General features: G+C 38.1%; 2 protein-coding genes across 4 annotated transcripts in view; both read left to right on the top strand.

Moving 5' to 3' along the window:
* Window positions 1-1,352: 1,352 nt before the first annotated feature.
* Window positions 1,353-13,612, top strand: rhoab (ras homolog gene family, member Ab). Of its 2 annotated transcripts, none has more exons than XM_042003637.1 (5): window positions 1,353-1,475; window positions 8,294-8,451; window positions 10,126-10,246; window positions 10,759-10,889; window positions 11,016-13,612. In XM_042003637.1, the coding sequence occupies exons 2-5, from the start codon at window positions 8,296-8,298 to the stop codon at window positions 11,187-11,189; spliced, it is 582 nt and encodes a 193-aa protein (XP_041859571.1). In that variant the 5' UTR covers window positions 1,353-1,475; window positions 8,294-8,295; the 3' UTR covers window positions 11,190-13,612. The 2 variants fall into 2 exon arrangements, with proteins under 2 accessions (XP_041859571.1, XP_041859572.1); XM_042003638.1 differs by lacking the exon at window positions 1,353-1,475 and adding an exon at window positions 7,984-7,989.
* Window positions 13,613-21,778: 8,166 nt separating this feature from the next.
* Window positions 21,779-23,001, top strand: part of sema3h (sema domain, immunoglobulin domain (Ig), short basic domain, secreted, (semaphorin) 3H) — a 59,813-nt gene continuing 58,590 nt past the window's right edge. For both annotated transcript variants that reach the window (XM_042003909.1, XM_042003908.1), the window contains exon 1: window positions 21,779-22,342. In XM_042003909.1, the coding sequence (XP_041859843.1) occupies window positions 22,228-22,342 (115 nt within the window). In that variant the 5' untranslated portion in view covers window positions 21,779-22,227. The remainder of the gene's footprint in view (window positions 22,343-23,001) is intronic.

Raw genomic sequence — 23,001 nt, 5'->3', positions numbered from 1 at the left:
AATGACATATTTGCTTGAAATGATTTTTGTTTGGGAAAAAAACATTAAAAAAAACTTCTTCCTCTATGATTTATATATCAAATAACAGACAACAGATAATAATCATCTGATTGGATTTCTGATCAGCTGTCCAAGTGTTCACTTACGAAGTTTCCTTTTTTTTTCCCACTATTTTGATTTTCCTCTCATATCTGCTTTTTGCTCTAGTTGATCTTGTTCACACCAACTGTCTCTTCTGTGGTGGATACACAGACTTCTGTTTAAGTTTTCAAATACATTTCTTTATTTCAATATAAAATAAAATATGGTTATAAAAACCTTTGTTTATGGTTATTTATTGCATTTGCCTTATTTTTCAAACGTTTCAAGGACTACTCAACATGAGGCCATGGGCTTCATTTCTTTCTTAGCTATCTATTTGGAACATATATTGTGTGTGCTCTAGTTTTTGAGCATTTTTAAAAGCTGCATACCCTAAACTGATTTAAAGGAAACCATTTCTGTTGTTCTGTTGATTTGATCTCTGTTGTAGCTTACAAAAAAATAATAAATCTTAATACTATACGCACATATAAGCTGGCACATCATTTCCAGGATTTTACAAAGGGGGTGGCTAAGGTTCAATTTTAACCTGTTTACCAAACTTTATGAGGCATAGTGTGTTCCACAGGTCACTGTATTTTTATTTATTATACGATGTAAAAGTTTTAATTAATAGTGGAACAGCAATAAGTCAAGCTTGCCTAAAACTCAGAAGAAAAAAGTGTACATTTAGATCTTAATCTTAAATATTAATTTAGCCTGAAATGAGCTGACAGTGCTATTTAAAAAAGTAAAAAAAGAAAATTCCAACATAAAAAAAAAACAAACATGAACGTTGTTACCTTAAATGGCCGCCAGGTGGAGCAGTATGCCCAAACTATTTTGGGGAAAACTCCTGCTCAAAGCTGATGGAGCTCACTAAACTATAGGCCTAAAATGATTTGGGTTAGGGTTTGGGGTGGTTAGGTATCTTTCTGTTGGGACGAGACCCTTGCAGAACATAGGTGGTACCTTAAAAATAAGGAAAGCTGCAAGTATGTTATTTTGACTTCAGACAGTGACTGAAGTAATCCTTTTTTTGCAAACCCTGGTCGTTATAAAGCTCTGTCTTGTTGAGCCGTTTAATATACAGGTTAGCCGTAAAGCAGATCTGTAAATACCACGCCTGAAAATAGACTATTTATGACTCTACGTAATGTACTAAGTGATTTTCAAGTGGTCGAATCACGCCGTGCCCGCGCAGGCGTGGCTCTCAGGCTCGTGCCCGCCACCCCTCCCCCAGCTAAACTACAAACCGTGGCGGCGCGCGCCCTTGAAGTAATTCATTGTATCAGATTGAGACGAGAGGAAGCAGCGAGCGACTCGGAATATCGCGGAGCTACACAGCTTTGACAAAACACTGAAAACTCAACTGCTTGCCGCATAAACTCAAGGTAAATGAATCAGTGAATACAAAACTATAATGAAGCGTTGTTTTATTTCCTTTTGTCAAGTTTAAAAGTTGGAAATACCTTTTTTTTAAAGTTATTCTGGGTTTTGAAAGGCCGTGTTAGCTAAGCTAAAAGCTAGCAAGGTTAGCCTACTGAAGCTAAGTACACTCTTACCCTAATCGTCCTCAATTTCAGTGCCTCTTCCGCAGTTGTCGCACAGTACAGCTGAAACCTGCGAAAAGCTTTGCATGGCAACTATTGAGACTATAGCATTTTTATAAGACACAATCGAGGGCTTTTAGTAAAGTGTTCAAACTTCGTAAAGCTTAAAACTGAACCTCACAGACTGGCCTAAATTTGCGAGCTGTAACAATGAGGTTCTTTTTTTTGACTTGCCTTGGCTAATAAGGCGGCTTCCCTGTGGCTGATGTACTCTTATTTTATAGTTATGTAGATGCCAATTTTCCACCAGTATATTAAACAATCTATTGTATAAACGAACAGTCTGTGTACTTTGATCACTAGATTTCTCGTAATCGTCGTTTTTATAAGTATCGGTGATAGAACAGCGCATCGGTTCAACTTTGGATGGTTTTGTAAGCGAGAGGTTCATTATTACAGTTTTTCCCGTGAACAGTTTTCACTCTCAAGTGGTTGTTTGTATATTGATACGGTTCTGGCTTGGTGTTTAGTTTAGTTTGGATCCGGGCCACCCACCCATTCTTCCACTGCGGACACACTAGCCATCTGTTGCCTCTGTGATGACGCCATCTTTTTGCTGACCCACCCAGTAGCTAACTGTTTAACCAAAAAAAACAATGTTTGCTTTACATTGGGAGTCCTCACATACGAGACGCAACTTTTCTGTACCTTACATGCTTGCTTGCGTGGTTAGCACATAATACAAAACGCATGTCACTTCTCTAAACCACTCAAGAGTGAAAACTGTTCAATGTTAAATATTTGACCGGCAAGTGCTTGGAGGCAGCAGTACTGTCAAAATTAGAAATGTGTTGGGCTTGGAAGAGAAAAATAGCTGTGATCATTAAGCTGTTGGATGCTTTTCTTTTTAGTTTTAATGACAAAGAAGTCCAACTGTGTAAGAGTGAGAAATTTTAGGCTTTAAAATAATTTAATATAATTTCCACATGGATAGTGAACGATGATGTTGCTGTGAGAGATTCACCACTAGTGGTTGAAAACTATTTTCTGCTAGCCTGGGTACAATTGGTGACTAAAAGATTAAATGCAGAAATCAGTTTTCTTTTCAGCCAAGCAATATTATACAAAGAGCACGTTTTTGTGGTGAAAATCTGTGCTCGAATCACCTTTTCTTTCAAGAAGCATTTGTTTAAACAAATGTGTTTAAAATATTTTGTATGCTGGCAATTATGGATTAGACAGCATGCCAGCTTAGAGCTTTAGAACATATGGAGATGAGTGTCAAAAAATTCCATCTGGTTCATCACTGTTTTAATATTTAGCTAAATTTGGAGTTCCATAATTCATGAGTTGTTTGACAGTTTGTGGCTGTAGTTTGTAATTTTAAAATATTTTATATTAGTTTGGTATAGTGACAGCATTTCAAATCAATGTCCAAGACTGTTCTTAGTAGGCCTTTGATCACCAAATTGGAAAAAATAATTGCATTATCACAGTAGGCAAGAATGAGGCAAAACTCAAAATCAACACAGGATTTTTGTACACTGTCTATGATAATTACACTAATAGTTTGATGTTTGCAGAGCATGTTGTAGATAGATTAGATAGCTGCCCTTTGCTGGAAGGCCTAAGGGAGAGTCCACATACTGTAGAATTAACTTTTACAGCTTTCTATCTCACAAAGAAGAGGACATCTTGTAAACAAACAAGGGTTCAGATCGTTGTGCAATATCATTATAGTTTGCTGTTTCAAACTTTAGATTAGCTGCTTAAAGCAAAGAGTAAGTGTGCAGATGATCACTTATACAGGAACCTGAAGACTACCTCTACATACAACTTGATGACCAAGGTCTATTCAACTTGACATAAGCGGAACAAAATATGCTACAGGTTGTCGTGGGTGAAAATAATGTATAATACAGGACATTGCTGCAAAAGTGCCATTTATTTTTAATTACTGTGCTTTTATGACAATTAAAAGCCAAAATTCACCACAGAAAAATACAATTTTATCAATAGGAACAAGACTGCTGCAGGAATCTTCTTAGTTTATTTGTACAATTGTCTATTTTCACCTATGTTCTGATGACTCATTTTCCCAGTGTTTTCATTTTGTACATCATGCAACTCTAAAACAAATTCACGGTTGTGACATGTTACGTGCAATACAGCAGGTAGGAAGAAAGGTTGTGAAGCAATTACATTTTGAAACACTGGAATTGTGATGCAGTCCTGGAGATTGAACCAGCGAGGATCCTTGACAGGTTCAGTAGTGAACATCTACAAGGTGATGGTAGGTGAGGGAGACTTAAACATTTAGCCAACAACTTTGGTCACAAGCTTATATCACCATCATTTTTCATCAAAGGTGACTTAAGTGTTATTTTCAATCATGAACATGGGGTGAAATAATTTTCTTAACATTAATGGGTTACTTTCAAGTTGTGTTCCCCACAGTCATCAGGTTGGACAAGAAAAGCCCCTGCCAAGTCTCTATCTGAGGTTAAAATATTCATCAGCTGTCAGTCAGGGACTAATTTTCCACCTGCGTGGGGTATTTCCTGCCAACAGCACACACAGACCTTTTAAACACAACTGAAGCTTGTGTGAGGTTTTCTGACGGATGTGATGATGAATCATCATGTTAGCAGCAACATCTTTGATGCATTGAAAGCTGTGTCATACATTAAATTTCGCACCTCAGAAGGATTTTGTAATAGATGAGAAGATCTTGAAAAGCTGGCCTGATGTAAAAAAAATAAATAAATAAATAAAATAAAATAAAAATAAAAAAAATGGATTTCTTGTTTATGTGGCAGTTTATGTGATTAATGAGTAGTTGTAGTTGTGTGGCTTTTTCATGAACTCCTTGTAAAGACTAGTAGTCTACTCACAGAGGGTTTCCCAAAGGGACACCATAAACTGTGCCTAACTGTGTATGAAGTATGAAAACTCCTGTTGGGTGAGTCATCTATGGATTAGAGAATTGCCTAAATGGTTTGCCTCTACTGGCATCCGTCACCCACCCGCACTGTTAATCACAGAACCATAGCCTGTTGCTCCATCTGTATCTATTTTTTTCTTGATCAGGTTAGGGTTATCTGCATCTCTCTCCTTCTATCTTTTTATCTTAATTTCATGCCATGTCTTTTGTATGTGAACATGCAGATGAGCATGGATTTGCACACGAAGCCCTGTCCTTATTACCTACTAGGATTATAATTATGCAGGGGATTTAGATCTGAACACCACTTGGTTTTTTAAGTCTTTTCTTTGCTTTTTTTTCATTTGTTAAATTTGCTCTAAAAAAGAGGCTCTGATTTTTACATGTTTCACAAGCTGTAGCTTAATGTTACATCATGACCACTTCCTGACAACTATGTATAATTTTTGAGTCAAAAATCTCTGCTAGTTGGATATTAACAGCTTCCCAAGATTCTGTTTGAGAAGCCACATAGATGAGTTTTTTCCACCTATTCATATATTACATTTCCACCTATTCATGCATGGTCTAAATGTGGACACCTGTGTCCCTCTGACAATTCTCAGACTCTTGGGTTTTAATCCTTTTTGAGCAGCTATTAGAGTAGATAATATAGCATAAAGGGAATTTAAGTCAGATCATAGATGTGTCTGAAAGCTAATTTCCAACTAAGAAAGGCTGTGGCATTAAAGCCAAAGTGTACAAATGTACACAGAGTACCACAGAGCGGCCACATTTATGCCAAACTCTGGGAAAACACGTGGGGAAAATGCAGATTTTGAACCCTCTTACCAGGAAAAGTGTGGGTGTACCATCAATGTTTTTTTTATACTCTAATCATCCATTGAACCAGCCGGCTGATGGTGTTCCATCTCCATGTCCAGCTGTCATAACAGAGAAATGACGGATGTATTGGGCATGTCACGCCACAGTCGCGTTAAAAAAATTTAATGCAATTTAATTAGTTAGCACCATTAATGCAGTATTTTTGACAGCCTTACTTTAAAATCCATTTGAATAAGCTTCCGCTGCAGATCCAACACAGACTGAGCAATGATTTCCATGTCAGTGTCAGAGTAAAACTGTGGACATGCAGTAACACTGACAAATGCTGAAGGAACAGAGTCTGATCTTAGATCAAGGGGTGAAATTGGCATATGTGCACCCATCATTGTTTCAAAGCAGCAAATCATGCCTTATGCAATTCCCAATAAACAACACATACCTGGCATGACAACATGCTAAGTTTCTGGATATTAATGCAGCTACCTGAAACTTCAACCACACATAAAAAAAAGACAAATGTTGAAGCCCTTGATGATGGCATCTCCTGCTTGATTGATACTAAATGAGGATATTAAAGATTAACTATACATACATGTAGTAAAAGTTTAAAAACTGGACTGTGTTTCCTACCGGTTTCTTTTTAATAATGTGTTTTCAAAGAATGGCATCATATTTTCCACAACTAATGGACTAATGGATGTTTTCCTGTTGTGTTGCATTTCAGTGTTCCCCTATGGTTTTTTTGATTGAGATGGGGGCAGGAGAGGAGAGAATAAAATAACTTGACCTTCTTGAGACGGCGGGGGTTGTCGTTGGTGGGGCAGGCACCCCCCTAGTATAATAAAATGATACACAGAATGTTTGAAATCTTAGCGATGAACACCTATGCAGCATTTGTTAAAAGGGGGCATGTATAACTGTTTACCCTTTGGTCATGTTTTTCAGACACTGACCATGCACACCAGCCTTAAGGCTACAGCTGACCCAATTTTTGTCTTAGCTTTTTATCCTCAATTGATGGAGGGAATGGTCTGATCTTTTTTGACACTGCTGTCCTACTTAAGTGTTCCCATACCATTTATAGGATGCTTGCAGGACCTTGCAGTGCTGTGGTAAATTTCAGTTAGAACCTAATGGGACTTGGAGCAAAAAAGACCGTGAGACTCAGTTTTAACCTGAGAGAAACTGTCAGGATAATATTGTTGTGAATCCAGATGCTGCACTTTCTATTGAGAATATAACTTGGACAGTTGGACAAAGCAGATATTACACACAACATGTGTAACAAGACAGAAAAATGAAAATGCAAAGCAAGGGAAGATGCATGGTCTGAGACTAAATGCTATATAAATGAATGTACATGATGCCATCAGACATGTTACTGTGCTGGGTTATGCCTTGTTGCGCCTCACTGGATGGCAAAAAGAAACTCATCTAAAATGGGGAAGAGCTGTTAGTGCAGTTGACTGCAGCACAAATTGAGAGAAATCTGGGTCTTTTTTTTTTTGTTTTTTTGTTACAAACCAACACAAAAAGGGAAGGGAGCCAAAAGGAATGATGTGGTTCATTAAAAATATATTCAGATTTGTTATTGTTATTTTGGTGAATGCTTAAATAATGCTCATAAACTGCTCTTTGATCTCAAGTCCAAAAACCTTTTAAGATGATACTCTGTTATACGCTGAGTTTTGCAACTAGCATTGGCATGTTTGTTTTGCCACTAAGGAAAGTGTGTCTGGATGTTGTCAGTGACATAAGGAAATTCATTCTATTAATGGTGCATTGCCTTACTGGTTTTCTAATGGAAAATTTAAACAAATTTTAGTTGAAGTATAAGTTTGATGAAAGGTCATTTAATGTATCACAAGTCCAGAAATTACTTCAGATTAAACCAAATTCTTAGCTGATAGGACGAAAGAGATCAGTTATCCTGGTGAGCGTGCTCTCCACCGTACCGTCACTATGATGAAGATAACAGTATTAAATGACACGACTGACACTGCTGCACCTTCCAAAATAAATTTGTTCGTTTTAAAGACATGTCTATGAGATAACCACCATGATAAATAAATGGTGTTTGTTGTGTGCTTGGTGAGTGAAGTGATCCTGTTTGCCCACACTCACCAACAAGAGTTGACTGAAAATACACGTTGTGCTAGTACAGGGGGAAATTGATGCTTTCCTAGTGAGTCTAATTTTTATTTATTTTTTGTGGAAAAAGTATTGTAAACAAATTGAAATAGTTCAGTAAGCAATCAACATTTTCCCTTCAGTCCTGTTTTTTGTTACATTCTGCTGAATGATATATCCAAAAATGGCACGATCCAAACCGCTTAAACCGATGACAACAGTGTGTGTCACTCATTTGCCCCTACTTCCCTTTACTGGTATGGGGAAGCTCATTGTCACACCCATAGTGATGTGCTTTTTTTTTTTTTTTGCTGTCATGCATTACTGGAACCATGGCTAAATGTGACTTCCTGGTGGCACATAACCTTATACAGTGTGCTGTTTAGTTCTGTTTGATTATTCATGTGACTGTCTTATACCCAGTCAGTTTGTACAATTATAAAAATAAACTTCAAGGTATACACGGATCAATACATATGTTTGACATTTTTGTTCAGATTTCATTAATTATCTTACAGCTCGGAGGCTCTTAACCTTCAGCTGCTTTCAATTTCTGTGGTTAGGTATCAAGTGCTGTTTTGCATGGTGCGTCTTCACTGTGTAGTACTATACTACTGCATGCCACAGGTGTCACTTTCATTTTACTTGAAATGGACTTGTTCAAACGTTTTTTTTCTATTGATCACAATGTTGTTGGTTTCTCTTTGTCCCAGTGGCTCCCTTATTATAACCTGTACTTACTCCTTCTTGTCTCCACCAGGGATGGCAGCCATCCGTAAGAAGTTGGTGATAGTGGGGGATGGAGCTTGTGGAAAGACATGTCTTCTTATTGTCTTCAGCAAGGACCAGTTCCCTGAAGTCTACGTCCCCACTGTGTTTGAGAACTACGTTGCTGACATAGAGGTGGACAGCAAACAGGTGAGACATTTGCAGATACTCAGACCACTAAAAACAGTCTTAAAAGTTAATTTCATTTGCAGTGGTACCCTTGAATATTTGCATAGTCCCAGCTAGAAGAAATAGTTGTCCTTACATCTGTCATAAATCTACAAAAAAATAAATAAATAAAGTGGAAACTCATTATAAAAGTTATAAATTGTTAAGTTGGGATAAATAGTGGGCTCAGTTTTGCTGAAACAGTTGATTTCATGTACTTGTTTCCTCAAAGTCACCTTTTATCCCCGTTTACCTCTGCTATGGTTTGGGGGTGTTGAATTAAATCGTCTCTACACGATGCGGACGTGAACGATTCAGCATCGATGCGGAAACAAAACATGTGAATTGACCAAAGGAATTAAAACAACTTTGTCCATCAACAAATGGTTTGCCTCAACAATTTTTTCTGTGTTCAATTACAAATTGACTAGAATACTCACAGGCAAATGTTTTCTAGCCATAAAGGAGAACATGGAAAAACATCTTAACTTCCATATTATATTTGAACTGACTATGGAAAGACTGGAGGGACAAAATACGGCTTAAATGCAAGAAAGTTCCCTACCAGAGGGCTGCTTTTGATAACAGAATGTCACAGTAAGGTAATGTTTCATGATTTTCTGGTAGTGTAACACTAAAGTTCAATAATGATGTTGAAAATAACATCATTGTTTACATGTTTATAATGTTTATATCAGGATGTTCAGATTGATTTCTGAAATAATTATAAAGAAAATGGGAGCTCATAATTATCATAATTATTGATGAAAAAAGTAGCAAAAAGGAAACTTGAAAATGCAACACATAATGATTTATTGTGGAATCAAATCATTGATACGATAATTATAATCTAATTCTGAGACCAGAGGCGGTGCACAGCCCTACCATGGTTTTTGTCCTGGTATTGGAGTTAATTTTCTTCTTTCAGTCCTCAAACATCCTCAATGCATAAATTCTTCCTTCAGAGCCAAGCAATCAACAGTCAGTAACACAATGCTGCTCTATTTTCACATCTTCCTTCACACTGACAATAATCTGCTCAGGCTAGTTTTTTCTTTTTGCAAAAATTGCTTCTGTCGAGCCAAGTGCCGTTTCCCAAATTGTCTGTCTTTTGTTAGGCTTGCATTATATAAACTACAGCTGGTTCCTCGGCTTCGAGGCTGTATTGATTTGCTTTTGTTACAATCCTCAAATAATACATACGGCCAGATGGTATTAAAGTTACTGTAATATTCAAGTCCACAATGTACTGTACGTGTCCCTTTCATGGTAAATGTCTCACCCAGCTGCACTCGTCGGTCACTAACACACGAGTCCTGACCTCATTCTGGGTTAATGGGATTCTAGGACGATGAGCCTTTAATGGCTGGTTTCTGACCCCATGTGCTACTGAGGAGGACACAAGCTACTTTTCAAGTGTCACACTTTTGTAATCGTCTTAATCTAGTTTACTTTTGCTAATTTTTTTTTTTTTTTGCTTTGCTGTCAAAACAGAGATCTTACACCTGTCATGTTCTGTGTTGATCAAATTAATTAAATATCATGTGATTTAGTTTTTATTCTTTTACTTTTTCTCTCTCTCACCGGTCTTCATTAACGAAGACGGGAAAAAGTTGCAATGTTTTTCTTTCATCCTCTATTGTCTTCTTGTCTCAGGTGGAGTTGGCTCTTTGGGACACAGCCGGACAGGAGGACTATGACAGGCTGAGACCTCTCTCCTATCCAGACACTGACGTCATCCTCATGTGCTTCTCCATAGACAGCCCCGACAGCTTGGGTTAGTACAATCCACACACTCAGACACACACAGGCATTAAAGCGTGACATAATACACAGCTTGTCTATCTTTCCTATACACTTCCCCATTTTCCCGTTTTCCTTAGAAGTTATTTCTGGGGTCTGTAGATCGTGGGCTCATCCTGTTGTGACTCCTTAGAGTTCTTGAAGAGGAACTATTAATGCAAACTCTGCTCATATAAACCTGTTGTTACACAAGTCACACCTCTCCTCTCAGACGGAGTCATATGTTGACGGCTTTACTTCAGTTAATGAAAATAAAAATACAAAAATACAACTGCCTTTTAGGAAAAAAGGTTAAATCAAAGGATAGTATGCTTGTAATAAACAGGCTTGTTCTAAAATGGCCTTTTTTATTGTGGCTTTACACACATAGCAGTATGTTTATCCATTAGCTGGAAAAATGTAATTGCTGTAAATGTGGCAACCTCTTATACAATAAACCATGATCTTAATCTGTTGCATTTCTTTTCTGGTGTTTTGCAATGACAGAAAACATTCCTGAGAAGTGGACCCCAGAAGTCAAACACTTCTGTCCAAATGTTCCCATCATCCTGGTTGGAAACAAGAAAGATCTCCGTAACGATGAACACACACGCCGAGAACTGGCAAAGATGAAGCAGGTAGCTGGGTCGAGTAATTTAAGACATGACTGTTCGTAACATGAACAGTCACTTTTTCATGATGTGTCAAGGTACCACATTTACGTCTGTCTGTCTTACTAAATCAAATTTCCCCTCTCTCAATAGGAGCCGGTGAAGTCTGAGGAGGGCCGGGACATGGCTGGACGCATCGCAGCTTTTGGTTACATGGAGTGCTCTGCAAAGACCAAGGACGGCGTGCGGGAGGTGTTTGAGATGGCCACCAGGGCAGCGCTGCAGGCCCGCCGTGGAAAGAAGAGCAATAAATGTGTACTGCTGTAAAACAGCAGGCATATTTGGACTGTTTTCACCCTGAGTTATTACACCCGGTAATAGGGCTCGGGAGGGTTTACTAGACTGGGGAGGGGGGGAGGAAAGAGTGCAGTAAATGACTACCGCTGTAAACTGGGTGTTTGTTGGACTGAATTTACCCCGGGACTTGGGTGTAGGATGCCTTGATGGAGAAGGATGGGCGGGTGGGTTGATGGACAGTACAGTACATGACTACCGCTGTAAACCACCAGGCTCTTTACCTGTGGGTGTACCATCCGGTTGGGAGATTTACACCAGCTACCATGTAAGAGTTGGTACATTTAGTCTTTTCAACTAGCCACTTACACTGATTTAAGATTATTACAAGATGCAAGTCCTTTGTTCAAATCTGAATGATAAATCTTCAGCATGGTCAGCAAAACAAAAGAGTTCGGATGATTTGAGGGAAACAGACAGCACAGTGAATGAACATCACCGTCAGCAACCACCAATGGACTATTTTTCCAAGGTGTTTGTGTCTGGATTTGGACTGATAATTGGATAAGAATAATAAAGCACAGATGGGACAGCACCTTTCAGTTGTGTTGTCATCCTGCTTCTTGTATGCTGTAATAACATTAAACAGGCCATTTTGGACACCTTCAAAAGTAGGCAAATCACCAGTGAACTGTATTAACAAGTGCTCTAAAATAGTCTTTAAAAGTTTAGTTTTATGTGTAAATTTTACTGCTTGAGGCAGGCTGTCAGGTGCTCAGGTTTTATTTGTTTTATCAGAAGTGGCATGCTCGCATGCTAAGCTCGATGCTATTTTGTCTCACTGTTGCTAATCCTCCCACACATTGAGCTCTAGTCTTGCTGAGATAATCTGCTAGTCACCTGATATCGAGTGCTTTATTAGTGTGCACATTGAGTTTCAAGAAAATGTCCTCAGTGCTTCTTTTTAGATTAAATTTGATAATCTAATTTCAGCATTCGAGTCAGGTGGTGATTGTTGCTGTTTCAAACTGTGGCCATCTTACCATTTGGTGTTGTACAGTTCACTGTAAAGTTTGCTTACTTGTATTCAAGCTAGACAATTACACACAATCACCCCAGCTGCTTTATCTACTTTTAGGTGATGATCAGCTATCATTCATAAGTTCTTTAATATTTACATTTGTTGGACTGAATCAGTGGAAGTGGCAGATGGATGGTGGTCCCACTGGATGACGAAGGTGGATTCCTGCCCTGCATATTACAGCCTGAGCAGCTCCCAGCTCTTCCTGTTCCACCTAGCTAACTGCTGGTGCTCATCTTCCCCTGGTTCTAGACCAGGACGAAGAACAAGGAGAGGAAAGAATTGTTTACATGCACACCACTGATCTTCTTATTTGGGATGAGCGACTATGAATATTTTTTGTATTCAGGCATGTGTAAAAGTTGAGCATATGGTGATGTAAAACTCATTTTTGAGAGGGGGAAAAAATGTTCCTGGTATGTCCCATAGTATCACAAGTGAAACACATGTATAATGGCTTTTTTTTTCCAGAATACTTTACATGGATATGCCAGAATTATCAGGTTGGTAAGCCAGAAAGATTTTGTGCAGGTGATCTGTGTCACAGTGCAGATAAAAAATAAACATCCTGCTGTTAATTGTGGAGGATTTTTTTATTTTTATTTTAGAATTTTTCTAAAAATCTAAGTGGCCAGTCAAATTTGGGTTTAATTAGCCACCAGCCTCTCTGGATTTTTCTCTTTTAACTAACAGATTATGGCTATCCTGGCAGCGTTATACCCTCCTTTTCTTCTTCCTGGCCTACAGGGTGGAGCCTAATCCAGAAACCAGTCTTGTGTTCTTGTTTTTGTACTTTTGTTTCCAGCTTTTTAAAAAAAGTCATAAACATGTTTATCAGTATTTAAAAAAAAAAAAAAAAAGAGAGAGAGAGGAAAAAAAAGGTGGAAGACTAGGGAATTACTCGTGTTGTTGCTTTAGTTTTTTTTTCTTCTTTTGTGCTTGACCTGAATTTTTCTGATGATTTACACTTGGTTGTAATGACCTGTCAATCATCCCTGCCAAATGCTGTTGTTGGGCAGTCAGGAGAAAGGCTGGCCTCTCGGCTGCCTGTCTAGAGCATCGCAAGGGCCACGAGTGCTGGCTTTTTTTTCTGTTTGTTTTGCACACAAACTTGGCTGAAAAGACTAAAGGAAAAATGACTCAAGTTTCCTAATGTACAAATCATTTTTATTTCTAGATTTTACTGTAATTTTAAATCCTGAATTTTGGATGCTGAAGCAGTGACGTAAACAAAGGAACAGGAAAACCAAGCTGTATGCAAAGTCTGTAAATATGAAATGTGGGTTTGTTCATACTAGACTATACACACGCACATGACTGGAAACTGTATTTGTAAACTAGCTTTGGTTTGTGTAATAAATTACTTTCTATAACACCCAGTTTCTATTCATTGTGGGTTTTAAGCAAAGGGAAGACCTTTTAAGTTCAATCAATACACATATGAATGGAGATATGGAACAGTTTTCCCTCCAGCTAAAGACACAACACATTCACCACCAAAGGAAAGAAAATGGGGACAAAATGTAAAGCTAAATTGATTTTGGTCTGCAAAGCATAGAACGTTAACATGGTTGTAAACTGGTGATTTCTTTGAACTTTGTCAGTTATTTAACATTGGTCATAAAGAAGTAAAAATATTTGAACATAGTTTTCTGAATTTAGGATAAGCCTAAAAAGAGTGGTCCAAACATTTCAATAAGTCGGCAATCTTTAAATGTCCAAATCTCTTTATGTTATCTTTTAACTTGCTGCCCATGATCATTAGCGGGTAGCAAAAAAGAAAAGTTTCACAGGAAAAGTCCAAGCAGCTCAGTGCAGATCTTAAGATGAAGGTTGTGGATTAGAAATCGTCCAGTTATGTAAAAAGTTGATGAGAGACGAAGCCTCAGTGGGGCAGTTACTTCTACCTCTGAGGCCCAGATCTGCCATGAAATGGAAGCTGGTGGAAAACCAGTGTCGCTGTTTACAGTCAAGCCAGTTTCACATCATCATGAACTAAGAGGCTGTCTTCCAAAATAAAAAAATAAAAAGTCTGCTCCAGAGTTGAGACCTTCTGGCTAGACTCAAGTTTCCAGCTGACAACATAGAAGAAGAAAGAAGGTTCTGGAGGAGACTGTTATGGTGTCATGAAGAGGGGAAGGGTTCTTTGGGCACAATGATGTAGTATCTTTGGATGAGTAAAGGAGAGGTGAGGCCAAACCACCAGTTCAACAAAGACCGCCAAGACAAAAATGAAAACATTGTGGGTTTAACAGGGCAATGACTTGAGCATAATTTAAACTTCTGAACCAAAATAATATTTTCTTATATAAACATAGTATATTCCTTTTGTCCAAGAAAAACAACAATTCAAAAAACATGTTTTTTACAGCTAAAAAAATCAAAGGAAAACAAATACTCAAGTATTCTAACCAGATCAAGTAGAAGTTAGTATGACTCCTGGCTGAAGAGCAGAAAGTAACACGACTCCAGACTCGGAAATGATGCACCAGCAGCCGCATACTGAGGCAGGGAGCGCAGTGTGTGTGGGATGCTGAGGTGAAGCCATTTCAGTGTGGGATGAGGATGGATGCTGAGGAGTTTGAAAGCATGGGGCTGCTCTGTGTCCAACAGTATGCAGGAGTTGCGTAAGTTTGTGCAGCTTGGAGGAGGTGTAGAAATCCAGGAATAAAAATGGATTCAGCATATAAGACAGATGGTGCTTGCATGGAACACAGTCACTTTTACATTACATCACAAAAATGTACAGTCTTTATTTACCTATATGCAGCATATACAAATCACCTTCACTTTTTAAAGTTTAATAAGTTTAAGAACAACATTTTAACATGGGCCATAGTCTGGTTGATATTAGAAGAAATTATTTCATAATAATTATTTCATAATAATAATATTATGCCAAAGATTGAGGCAAAATTTCTGGCAGGAAGATAAAATGAGAAAGAATGTATGGTTTTTATAATGCAGCTTTCTTTTTAGGAGGTTTGTGGCACTTAAACTTACATGTCAATGCTTACAGTAACCTCTGGCGGTTTACATGCAAAATTCTGTGGTATGGTAGGAGGATGAAGACGGGGAAGATGTTGAGGAACAGAAGGATGCTAGTAGGAGGAGGCCTCCAGCTGTCAAGAGGAATGGTGGGCGGATGTGTGGAGAGAACAAGTGTGTTTCTCTGACTGAAAAGAAGTCCTTATGAAAACTGATCTCTCTTAAACGGGAAACTTTTTACTCTTACTTTTAGAACAGAAACTGTCATGCTGGAATATTTAGATTGTATATCATAATCATCATCTTTGGCACAGAAATGTCAGAGTCTCTATTTCTTATAATCTGCAACATATCAGTCCTTTAAGGGTCATTTTCTGTACATCCATGGTGGTTTTCTGTCTGTTTGTGCTCATTTTGTATCTTTTTTTGGTCAGTTTTTCATCATCCATCCATCTACCATTTCATCCTCTCTTCTTTTTCTCACCCACCCATCCTTTCTTACTTTGTCCATCCTCACCTCCCTCACTCATTCATCCTTCTTCTCCCTACCTTATCCATCCTTGGCTACCTCCTCCCTTCTTCACTTATCATCCTTCCCTAGTCATCCTTCCTTCTGCTATCCTTTCTTCCCTCATCCATTTCACCAGTAAGCCCACACTGTGGAGACATGGTCCATGCTAGCTAAGTTAGTCATTAAACAGGGAACACAGTTGAGTTGTGAACTGGTGTTTTTAAACAGTTCATCAGCCTCTGTCACTATCACTGGCTCAATGGTTTTTCATGTGAAAGATTCCTTTAAGATGAAACAGTACCAGTCAAGTTTTTGAACACTTAACCATTGGGTTTAATAGGAAAGTGTTTGGCTGGTAGTGTAAAAGAGAGAGCATCCAAGAGAGAGCACACACACACACAAACACACACACACACACACACACACACACACACATATATATATATATATATATACAGTGCTCTTCTTGGGGAAATGACTGTTGCTCTCTACAGAGACATAGACATTCAGAACTAAACCCAAGAATCAAAAAGGAAGGAAGGAAGTTCGTCATTGCCTACTCCACCCAGAACTGGTGGCCAGGCTCCATGTAAGACATAACGCTGCTTCTGGTGCAACACTTGTGAAGGAATGAGCGGGAGGGAGTGTGCTGTGCCGGGAGGGTGACAAGCGATACTGTGTTGCTTTTTTCTCTATGTATCTTACTGCGCCTCTCCAAACTCCTCCGGCAACTAGTCGGGCATGACTAGCGCACACTGAGGAGTCGCTGCCGTGTTTATATACTGGTCTATTTTTAGCCGCCCGCGAGCCCAACTATTTTTAACCAATATGAGCTCATTGCTCACTCGACTTCTCCAATAGGATGAGAGGAAAGAGGAAAGAACTATCCAATAGAAGGCAAGGAAAAGTGAGAGGAGGCGGGTTACACAAGAGCTTATTATCTGCAGTAAAGCTATGAGAGAGCGATGGAAAAGAAAAGACCTCTCACTCTGACACCTTCACAAACGTTGAGTGGCAATTTTCAAGACAATTCTCCATCACATACTGAAGATTACAACATGATACTTGGTGTTTCTGCCCATATTTGCGAAAAAATGTTTTGTTATTTCAATAATTAGATTAGTTGACTATAGTAATTCACACCTTCTGTCATAGCAAAGCGATAACATTTGGCTGTGTCTTCGAAAGATGTAACCTTCTCCTTCATCAAGACTAGTCTCCAAATGGGAAAAGATGTTATCTTTATTGTGCATTCAACCAGAATGGATCCCCTTTTGCTGTTATGAGTAATAATGTAAGAAAATATTTGATGTTTTGAAGATAAGTTCACCAGCAACAAAATTAGAAATGGGTTGGTTTTTCCTCATACATAATATAATAAAGTATTTTACGAGATTGCTGTTTTATACTCAGCTAAAAACTTTGACATTGCGGGATACAGTTATAATTCAGGTCCATTTATCACAATTCTTTACAGTACTGTCCATACTGTTTAACCCAGCCATGTGTTCGTAGACTATAGGACAAGGAAAAAAGGCGGACTTGAATTGATACTAATATTTTTTGTCAACATTCAGCTGTTTATCATTATCTTAAATATATTTTCAATAAACATGCGGGTGACCTAATGACATATGGTTTCATACATGTTTTGATATATATATATATATATATATATATATATATATATATATATATATATATATATATCTTAATTAACTGGTTCTAATCCCATTCAACAATGAGTACTTCAAAATTTCGTGTGACGCGAGTCTGGTTTTAATCCTCTTTCACATAGACGATCTTCATTTCTGACTTTGGACTGGTACGACTGGCGGACCAGTCATCTGTCTGGAGTGTTTTTTGTTTTGTCTTCGGACCGAGACAATTACAGGGGTTGCCCAAGGGTTGTGAGTCATCAATACACCCACTTACTTTGTAGTTTCCGAAAAGTTTTATTTTTGGGTCCTCCGCACGGAAACATAAGGCGTAATAGCCTATCTGCCTGTGTTCCCATAGGTGGGGCCAGGGTTTCTGTATAACACATTTAATAAAAGCTATCAAATAAACAAAACAAACATAAAATCTAAAACCATAAACGTAAAATACCACTTGGGTCTCTGTGTTGGTGGTAAACGCGCTATTTATTTTACTTCTTTTTTAGTAGCTACTGTTTAGCCACCAAGCGCGCCCTCGCCGGGCGCGCCCCCGCACTAGAGGTTCCAACACATCACGGCAGGATCGTGGAGGACGAGCACGGTCAAATCCACTCCCTCCAGTATACCCACTCCACCCTGTCATAAAAGGAGACTCTATGGTTAAATTATTATTTTTTCTAAACACTATTGGCTAGTTTAAGCTAAATGTAACCTTTAATGAAGGTGTCTTAAATTAAATATCACAATATGCATAGATTAAAAAAAATATTTAATGAAAGGTCTATGTAAACTTAAACTCTCCGTATTATGATCTAAAATCTATTCGGTTTCAAAAATATACCTGGCAATAAAGCATATGCTAAAGTATAATAGCCTACGTACATGTATAAATACAAATCATAGTAGAATTGTGATCAGGATGCTTATATCTCTCAATTTACTGTAATATACAGTAACCGGCTCCCTTCCTGTTTTCTTGTACTGATTTTGCACAATCCCACTCCGACCTCTAGCTGTTCAAATGTGTCATTACAAAAGTCTGTTTAATTTAGCCATTTACACGTCAAAACGGCTGTTCCTTATCTTATTCGACTCAATAAAATATTAAAATTTTCCATATTTGTGGATGCATTTTTAAAATAATTTTGGCTGCAAAAGCGGAACCATATTCTCAACGGGTTTCTCACGAGTTTATCATTGCGAGACTTTGTAGTATCGCGAGATTCCGGGAGCTTGGCGCAACACAGGGTTGAGTGAAGGGAAAGAACGGGAGGTGGCAGCACTGGCCTGCCTGTGAGACGGATTCAATTTTGCACACTGTAAACTAGTATTACCGTCTATGAGGGAAAAACACTACCAACCAAAAGTCTAAACACACTTTCCCCATTGTATTTAATTGGAAACGTGTCCAAACATTTGTTTGCGACTACAGCTTTTATTCTTAGCTATAATAACACCTGTTTTGTTTTTTGAAAGCCTTAATAGGGATTTTATACACCAAACAGCCATGCCATTATGATCACTTAATATTGAGTAGGTCCTCCTCATGCTGCCATGATATGGGCAAAGAATATCTGAAGTTGTTTTGTTTTATCAGGCACCAGGACGTTAGCAAAAAATCCTTAGGGCCTGTCAGGATTTATATCTCTGTAGATTGGGTTTGCTTCTCATAGATCCAATCAGTTGGATATGCGAGGGATTATCGAGGCTAAACAATCACTTTAGACTCTTTGTCATGTTCTTCTTCGGCAGTTTTTGTTGGACCCTCCGTCCTTCTTGAGGATGTTGCTACTGTAAGGGAGTGCTGTTACCATTTGGGGATGTGACCGCTCTGCAAAGCTAATATCAAGGTAATATTAGTGTAAATGCCAGGATAAAGAAGATTGTGAAGTAACAAACCTGCCAGTTATGCCTAAATATAACAATCAACACTACTAGCAGGAGTCTCAGTGCTCCTAATTAAAAGCTGTGAATTGGTTATGTTAGGTCAGAAAGTAAACTAAACAAGATGGTACTCATTAACAGCTACATCATTCCTCACTTCATAAAACTCAGGGAATGCTCATGAGCTAACAGAAGTGCGTATGTTAGATGGTTTGTAGACGGTGTGATCTGAAACCGGCCACAACAGTTGCAACACCCACAGCTTAAATGCTAATTGACTAATTTAGGTCACTTGTTATACAAAAATCAGAGGCTTTTTGTTCAAACTAACTGGGCATTCAATGGTACAAGCATACAAGCAATTAACAAGCTGACTGATGGGGTTGGCAACAAGCTTCAAATGATCCAGTCTTAATGGTCCACAAGTTTAGGAGGACAGCAGTTTAAAGTGACCTAAAAGTGCAAGGGACATGGAGTTTTTAAACTCACACTACTTCATCCTAATTCATAATCACTGGCAACCAGATGATTATAAAACACATTAAAGAGGCAGCATATGATGACTCAGTCACTCACATGCTTAAGTGATCACTGCAGGGTCTGGTATTTCTTGCGTTGCTAGTTTTGTTGTTGCACAATGCCAACGTCATGTGAGACCTGTGACAAGTCAGGAGTTGCTTTAAATTAATGTGAAAATGTGTCCAAACCTTTGACTGCAACTGTGTATTTTCTACATTTTGTTAGAGCACAATCTCAGTAAAGTGTGCCATAATAATCTGTATAAGAAAAGACATTTTAATGAACATTTTTTTTTTTACCACCCAACTTGATTAAACCTATATGCATGCCAAATAAGTACATAAATAGCATTACTTTTATAGTTTAAACACACATTTCTTAGTTGACTGACATCACCAGTTTGTTTAAAATGATCACAATTAACTGGCCTGACTGGTTTGTGTTGATAACAGTAACAAAATCAAGACCTCATTAAGCAAATTACTACCTGCACAGATTGACAGATGCTCCTGGGTTTGATTAACAGGCAACTCTGGGTTCGCTTTAACGAGAACAGACTCTGCAGCAACAAGACGTAAGCTGTTCTACAATCATTAGCAAAACTCGTACTTTAGAAGAAATCTTGGACATGTTGCTTGTTAAATTATGGAAGATGACTGATTTTCAATTCGATTTTTTTCTTTCCGTTACTGTCAACAGAAACATTTGATCTTAATTACTTAAAATGCAGCTGCTGTAACATCCTGCTTAAGGCCATCAGCAGTTAGTGGCATCCCAGTGGAAGACTTAGTCAGCCTGTATAACCACAAGATCACTTTTTTTCTTTAGTTCCAATTAGATGACTTCATGAACAGGCAGGTTGGAATTTACCCCAAACCTATTTCAAGCTGCATTAGGTTATGTTAACATTTGATTATATGGCATTGATGTTGGTATTTCTATGTATATAAAAAAATAAAAAAAAGCTGCACTAATTATACAATAACAAACAAACTTGGTGAATAAATCATTTACGAATCCCAAATCCTTGGAGGTAGTATCTACTTCTTTATGTGCACGCAACCTAAATCCATTATTTATTCCAAGAATGAATAAATTGTCCCTGCTAGCCTGTGTCTGAACTTGAGTTTGGTGAGAAATTCAGTCTGCGCAGATGTACCCCAGTGAGATGGTATCAAATGAAAATAACCGAGAACGAAAAACAGCTTTTAATGATTGTATTTGGGTTAAGAGTAGAGAACAGAAAATAATTAGAGCTTGATACTAAAAGAAATAAAGGAATTATCATGAACTTGCTCTTTACTTTTCATGCATATCTTGACTGAGCGTTGTTCGTGTTTAACGCTTAACACGTAATCACTTAACACGTAATCGCTTAACACGTAATCGGTTAACATGTAATCGGTTAACACGTAATCGCTCCATTTTATCAAACTACACAGTTTCGCTATGTTTCATGTTTGTCTGGAATGATGACATGTGCAGAAAATTTTTTGTCTGGCACTTTAACTCATGAAATATGAAGTATCCTGAACTGCATCTAAATTTTCTTTCTCTTAAAGAAAGAAAATTTTCCTAAACGTATATATATATATGTGTGTGTGTGTGTATATATATATATATAAATATATATATATATGTGTGTGTGTGTGTGTGTGTGTGTGTTTCAAGGTTTTAAACCTACAACAAATTGTAGTTTTATTTGTCTCATTTATTTGTTTTGTGCGACTCTTGTAAATCTGATTGTAGTTAGTAAATTTAATTATTATTTAGCACACAGACTGAGAGACTTAGAGCAAAACTGAACAGAGGGAGTGACAGAGACGTGAATAAAGATGAAAGCTGATTAGTCTGTCTCATTTCCACTTTAACTAGGTTTTCGCAAAGCAGTGAATTGGCAAGCAAGACTGTTGTGTGTGTGTGTGTGTGTGTGTCTGGTGGCCACAAAGATCTGGGATCACTTCTCCCTCCGCCTTCCAGAGAGGGAAGGAGAGACAGCACATGCAGAGAGGAGCTGGGACGATACTCAGAACAGTAGAGCTGTCAGGCTGCGAGGAGGCAGCAGAGAGACGAATTCGTCTTTTCTTGGAATACATTCTCTTCAACTCTGAAGCCCACACACACATATTAACTCACAAATGTGCAGATGGTGATGTGTGTGTGTGAGTGCTGCTCTTAGAAAAAGGAGTGAATTATTCTAAGGAGCTCGACTTACTCAAAGCTGAAGCACTTGGACTGTGGAGAGTGTTTGGTTTCAGCGTTTTGTGGACCAAAACTATAAAAGGATTCATATTGTGTCTTTACTCATCAAATATTTTTACAGGTAAGGCTTTACCTGACGAAAGACTGAGGCTTTGGACTAAAAAAAAAACTTCCCATCTACAAAGCTTTGTTAGTTGGCTGAACTGAGCAGGTTGGAACTCAGAGCCTATGATGAGGAGGAAGATGTATTGGCTGGTGACAGCAGTCCTGTTATCCCATCTCGGACCCCCTTTGACGGGAGCATGGAGAGCATCTCAGCCACGACTGCAGCTTACCCACTCTGGTAAGAGGCAACATGTGCTTTCAGTGTTTCAGCCCATCACTCTGTCTGGCACGTCTTTTGCTGTTTGATTCTCCACAAGCACATGCGTGTGAAAGGAATCACACGCCACTTTATTTCATTTTTAAAAACCTTTCATTTTTTTCTTTATCTGCTAATGTCCACACAATGTGAGAGACTCCAGCCTCTAACTTTCTCCTTTTCTGACTTGAAAACCTAAATCACATACAGATGATTTAACATATTTAAGACTTTAAGACACTCTGTGACTCATATCACTTTTTTCTTACATTAACTTTTTTAAATAGAAAAGCTTTGTGTTCTTTGGAGTTGCTAAAACCTGTGGACACAGAGTCAAGAAACAGAACATCCCACTAACCTAGTGAGTAACCTAAAAAAGTTTAGCTTAGTAAATAAAAATTACTACAACTGAAATATTTGTGGTGAGATAGCGGAGAGATATACATATATACCTTTTTAAAATAGCATGCCTTTCAGAATTTTGCCACAATTAATTTAGTTCAGTTATTTATTTGGATTGGAGAGTCAAATTTATTTCCTCTTGGTCTGTTGCCATCTTTGATACAGGCCAACCAAAGATTACCTCCTCCTGATAAATTGACTCATTATCAGAACAACAAGTCCAACTTTAGAATTTGGAA

The sequence above is a fragment of the Melanotaenia boesemani genome, chromosome 13 (genome assembly GCF_017639745.1).
Source record: "Melanotaenia boesemani isolate fMelBoe1 chromosome 13, fMelBoe1.pri, whole genome shotgun sequence".
Classification (NCBI taxonomy): Eukaryota; Metazoa; Chordata; class Actinopteri; order Atheriniformes; family Melanotaeniidae; genus Melanotaenia; species Melanotaenia boesemani.
The sequence above is the reverse complement of the archived record's forward strand: the minus strand, read 5'-3'. Positions and strand labels throughout refer to the sequence as shown.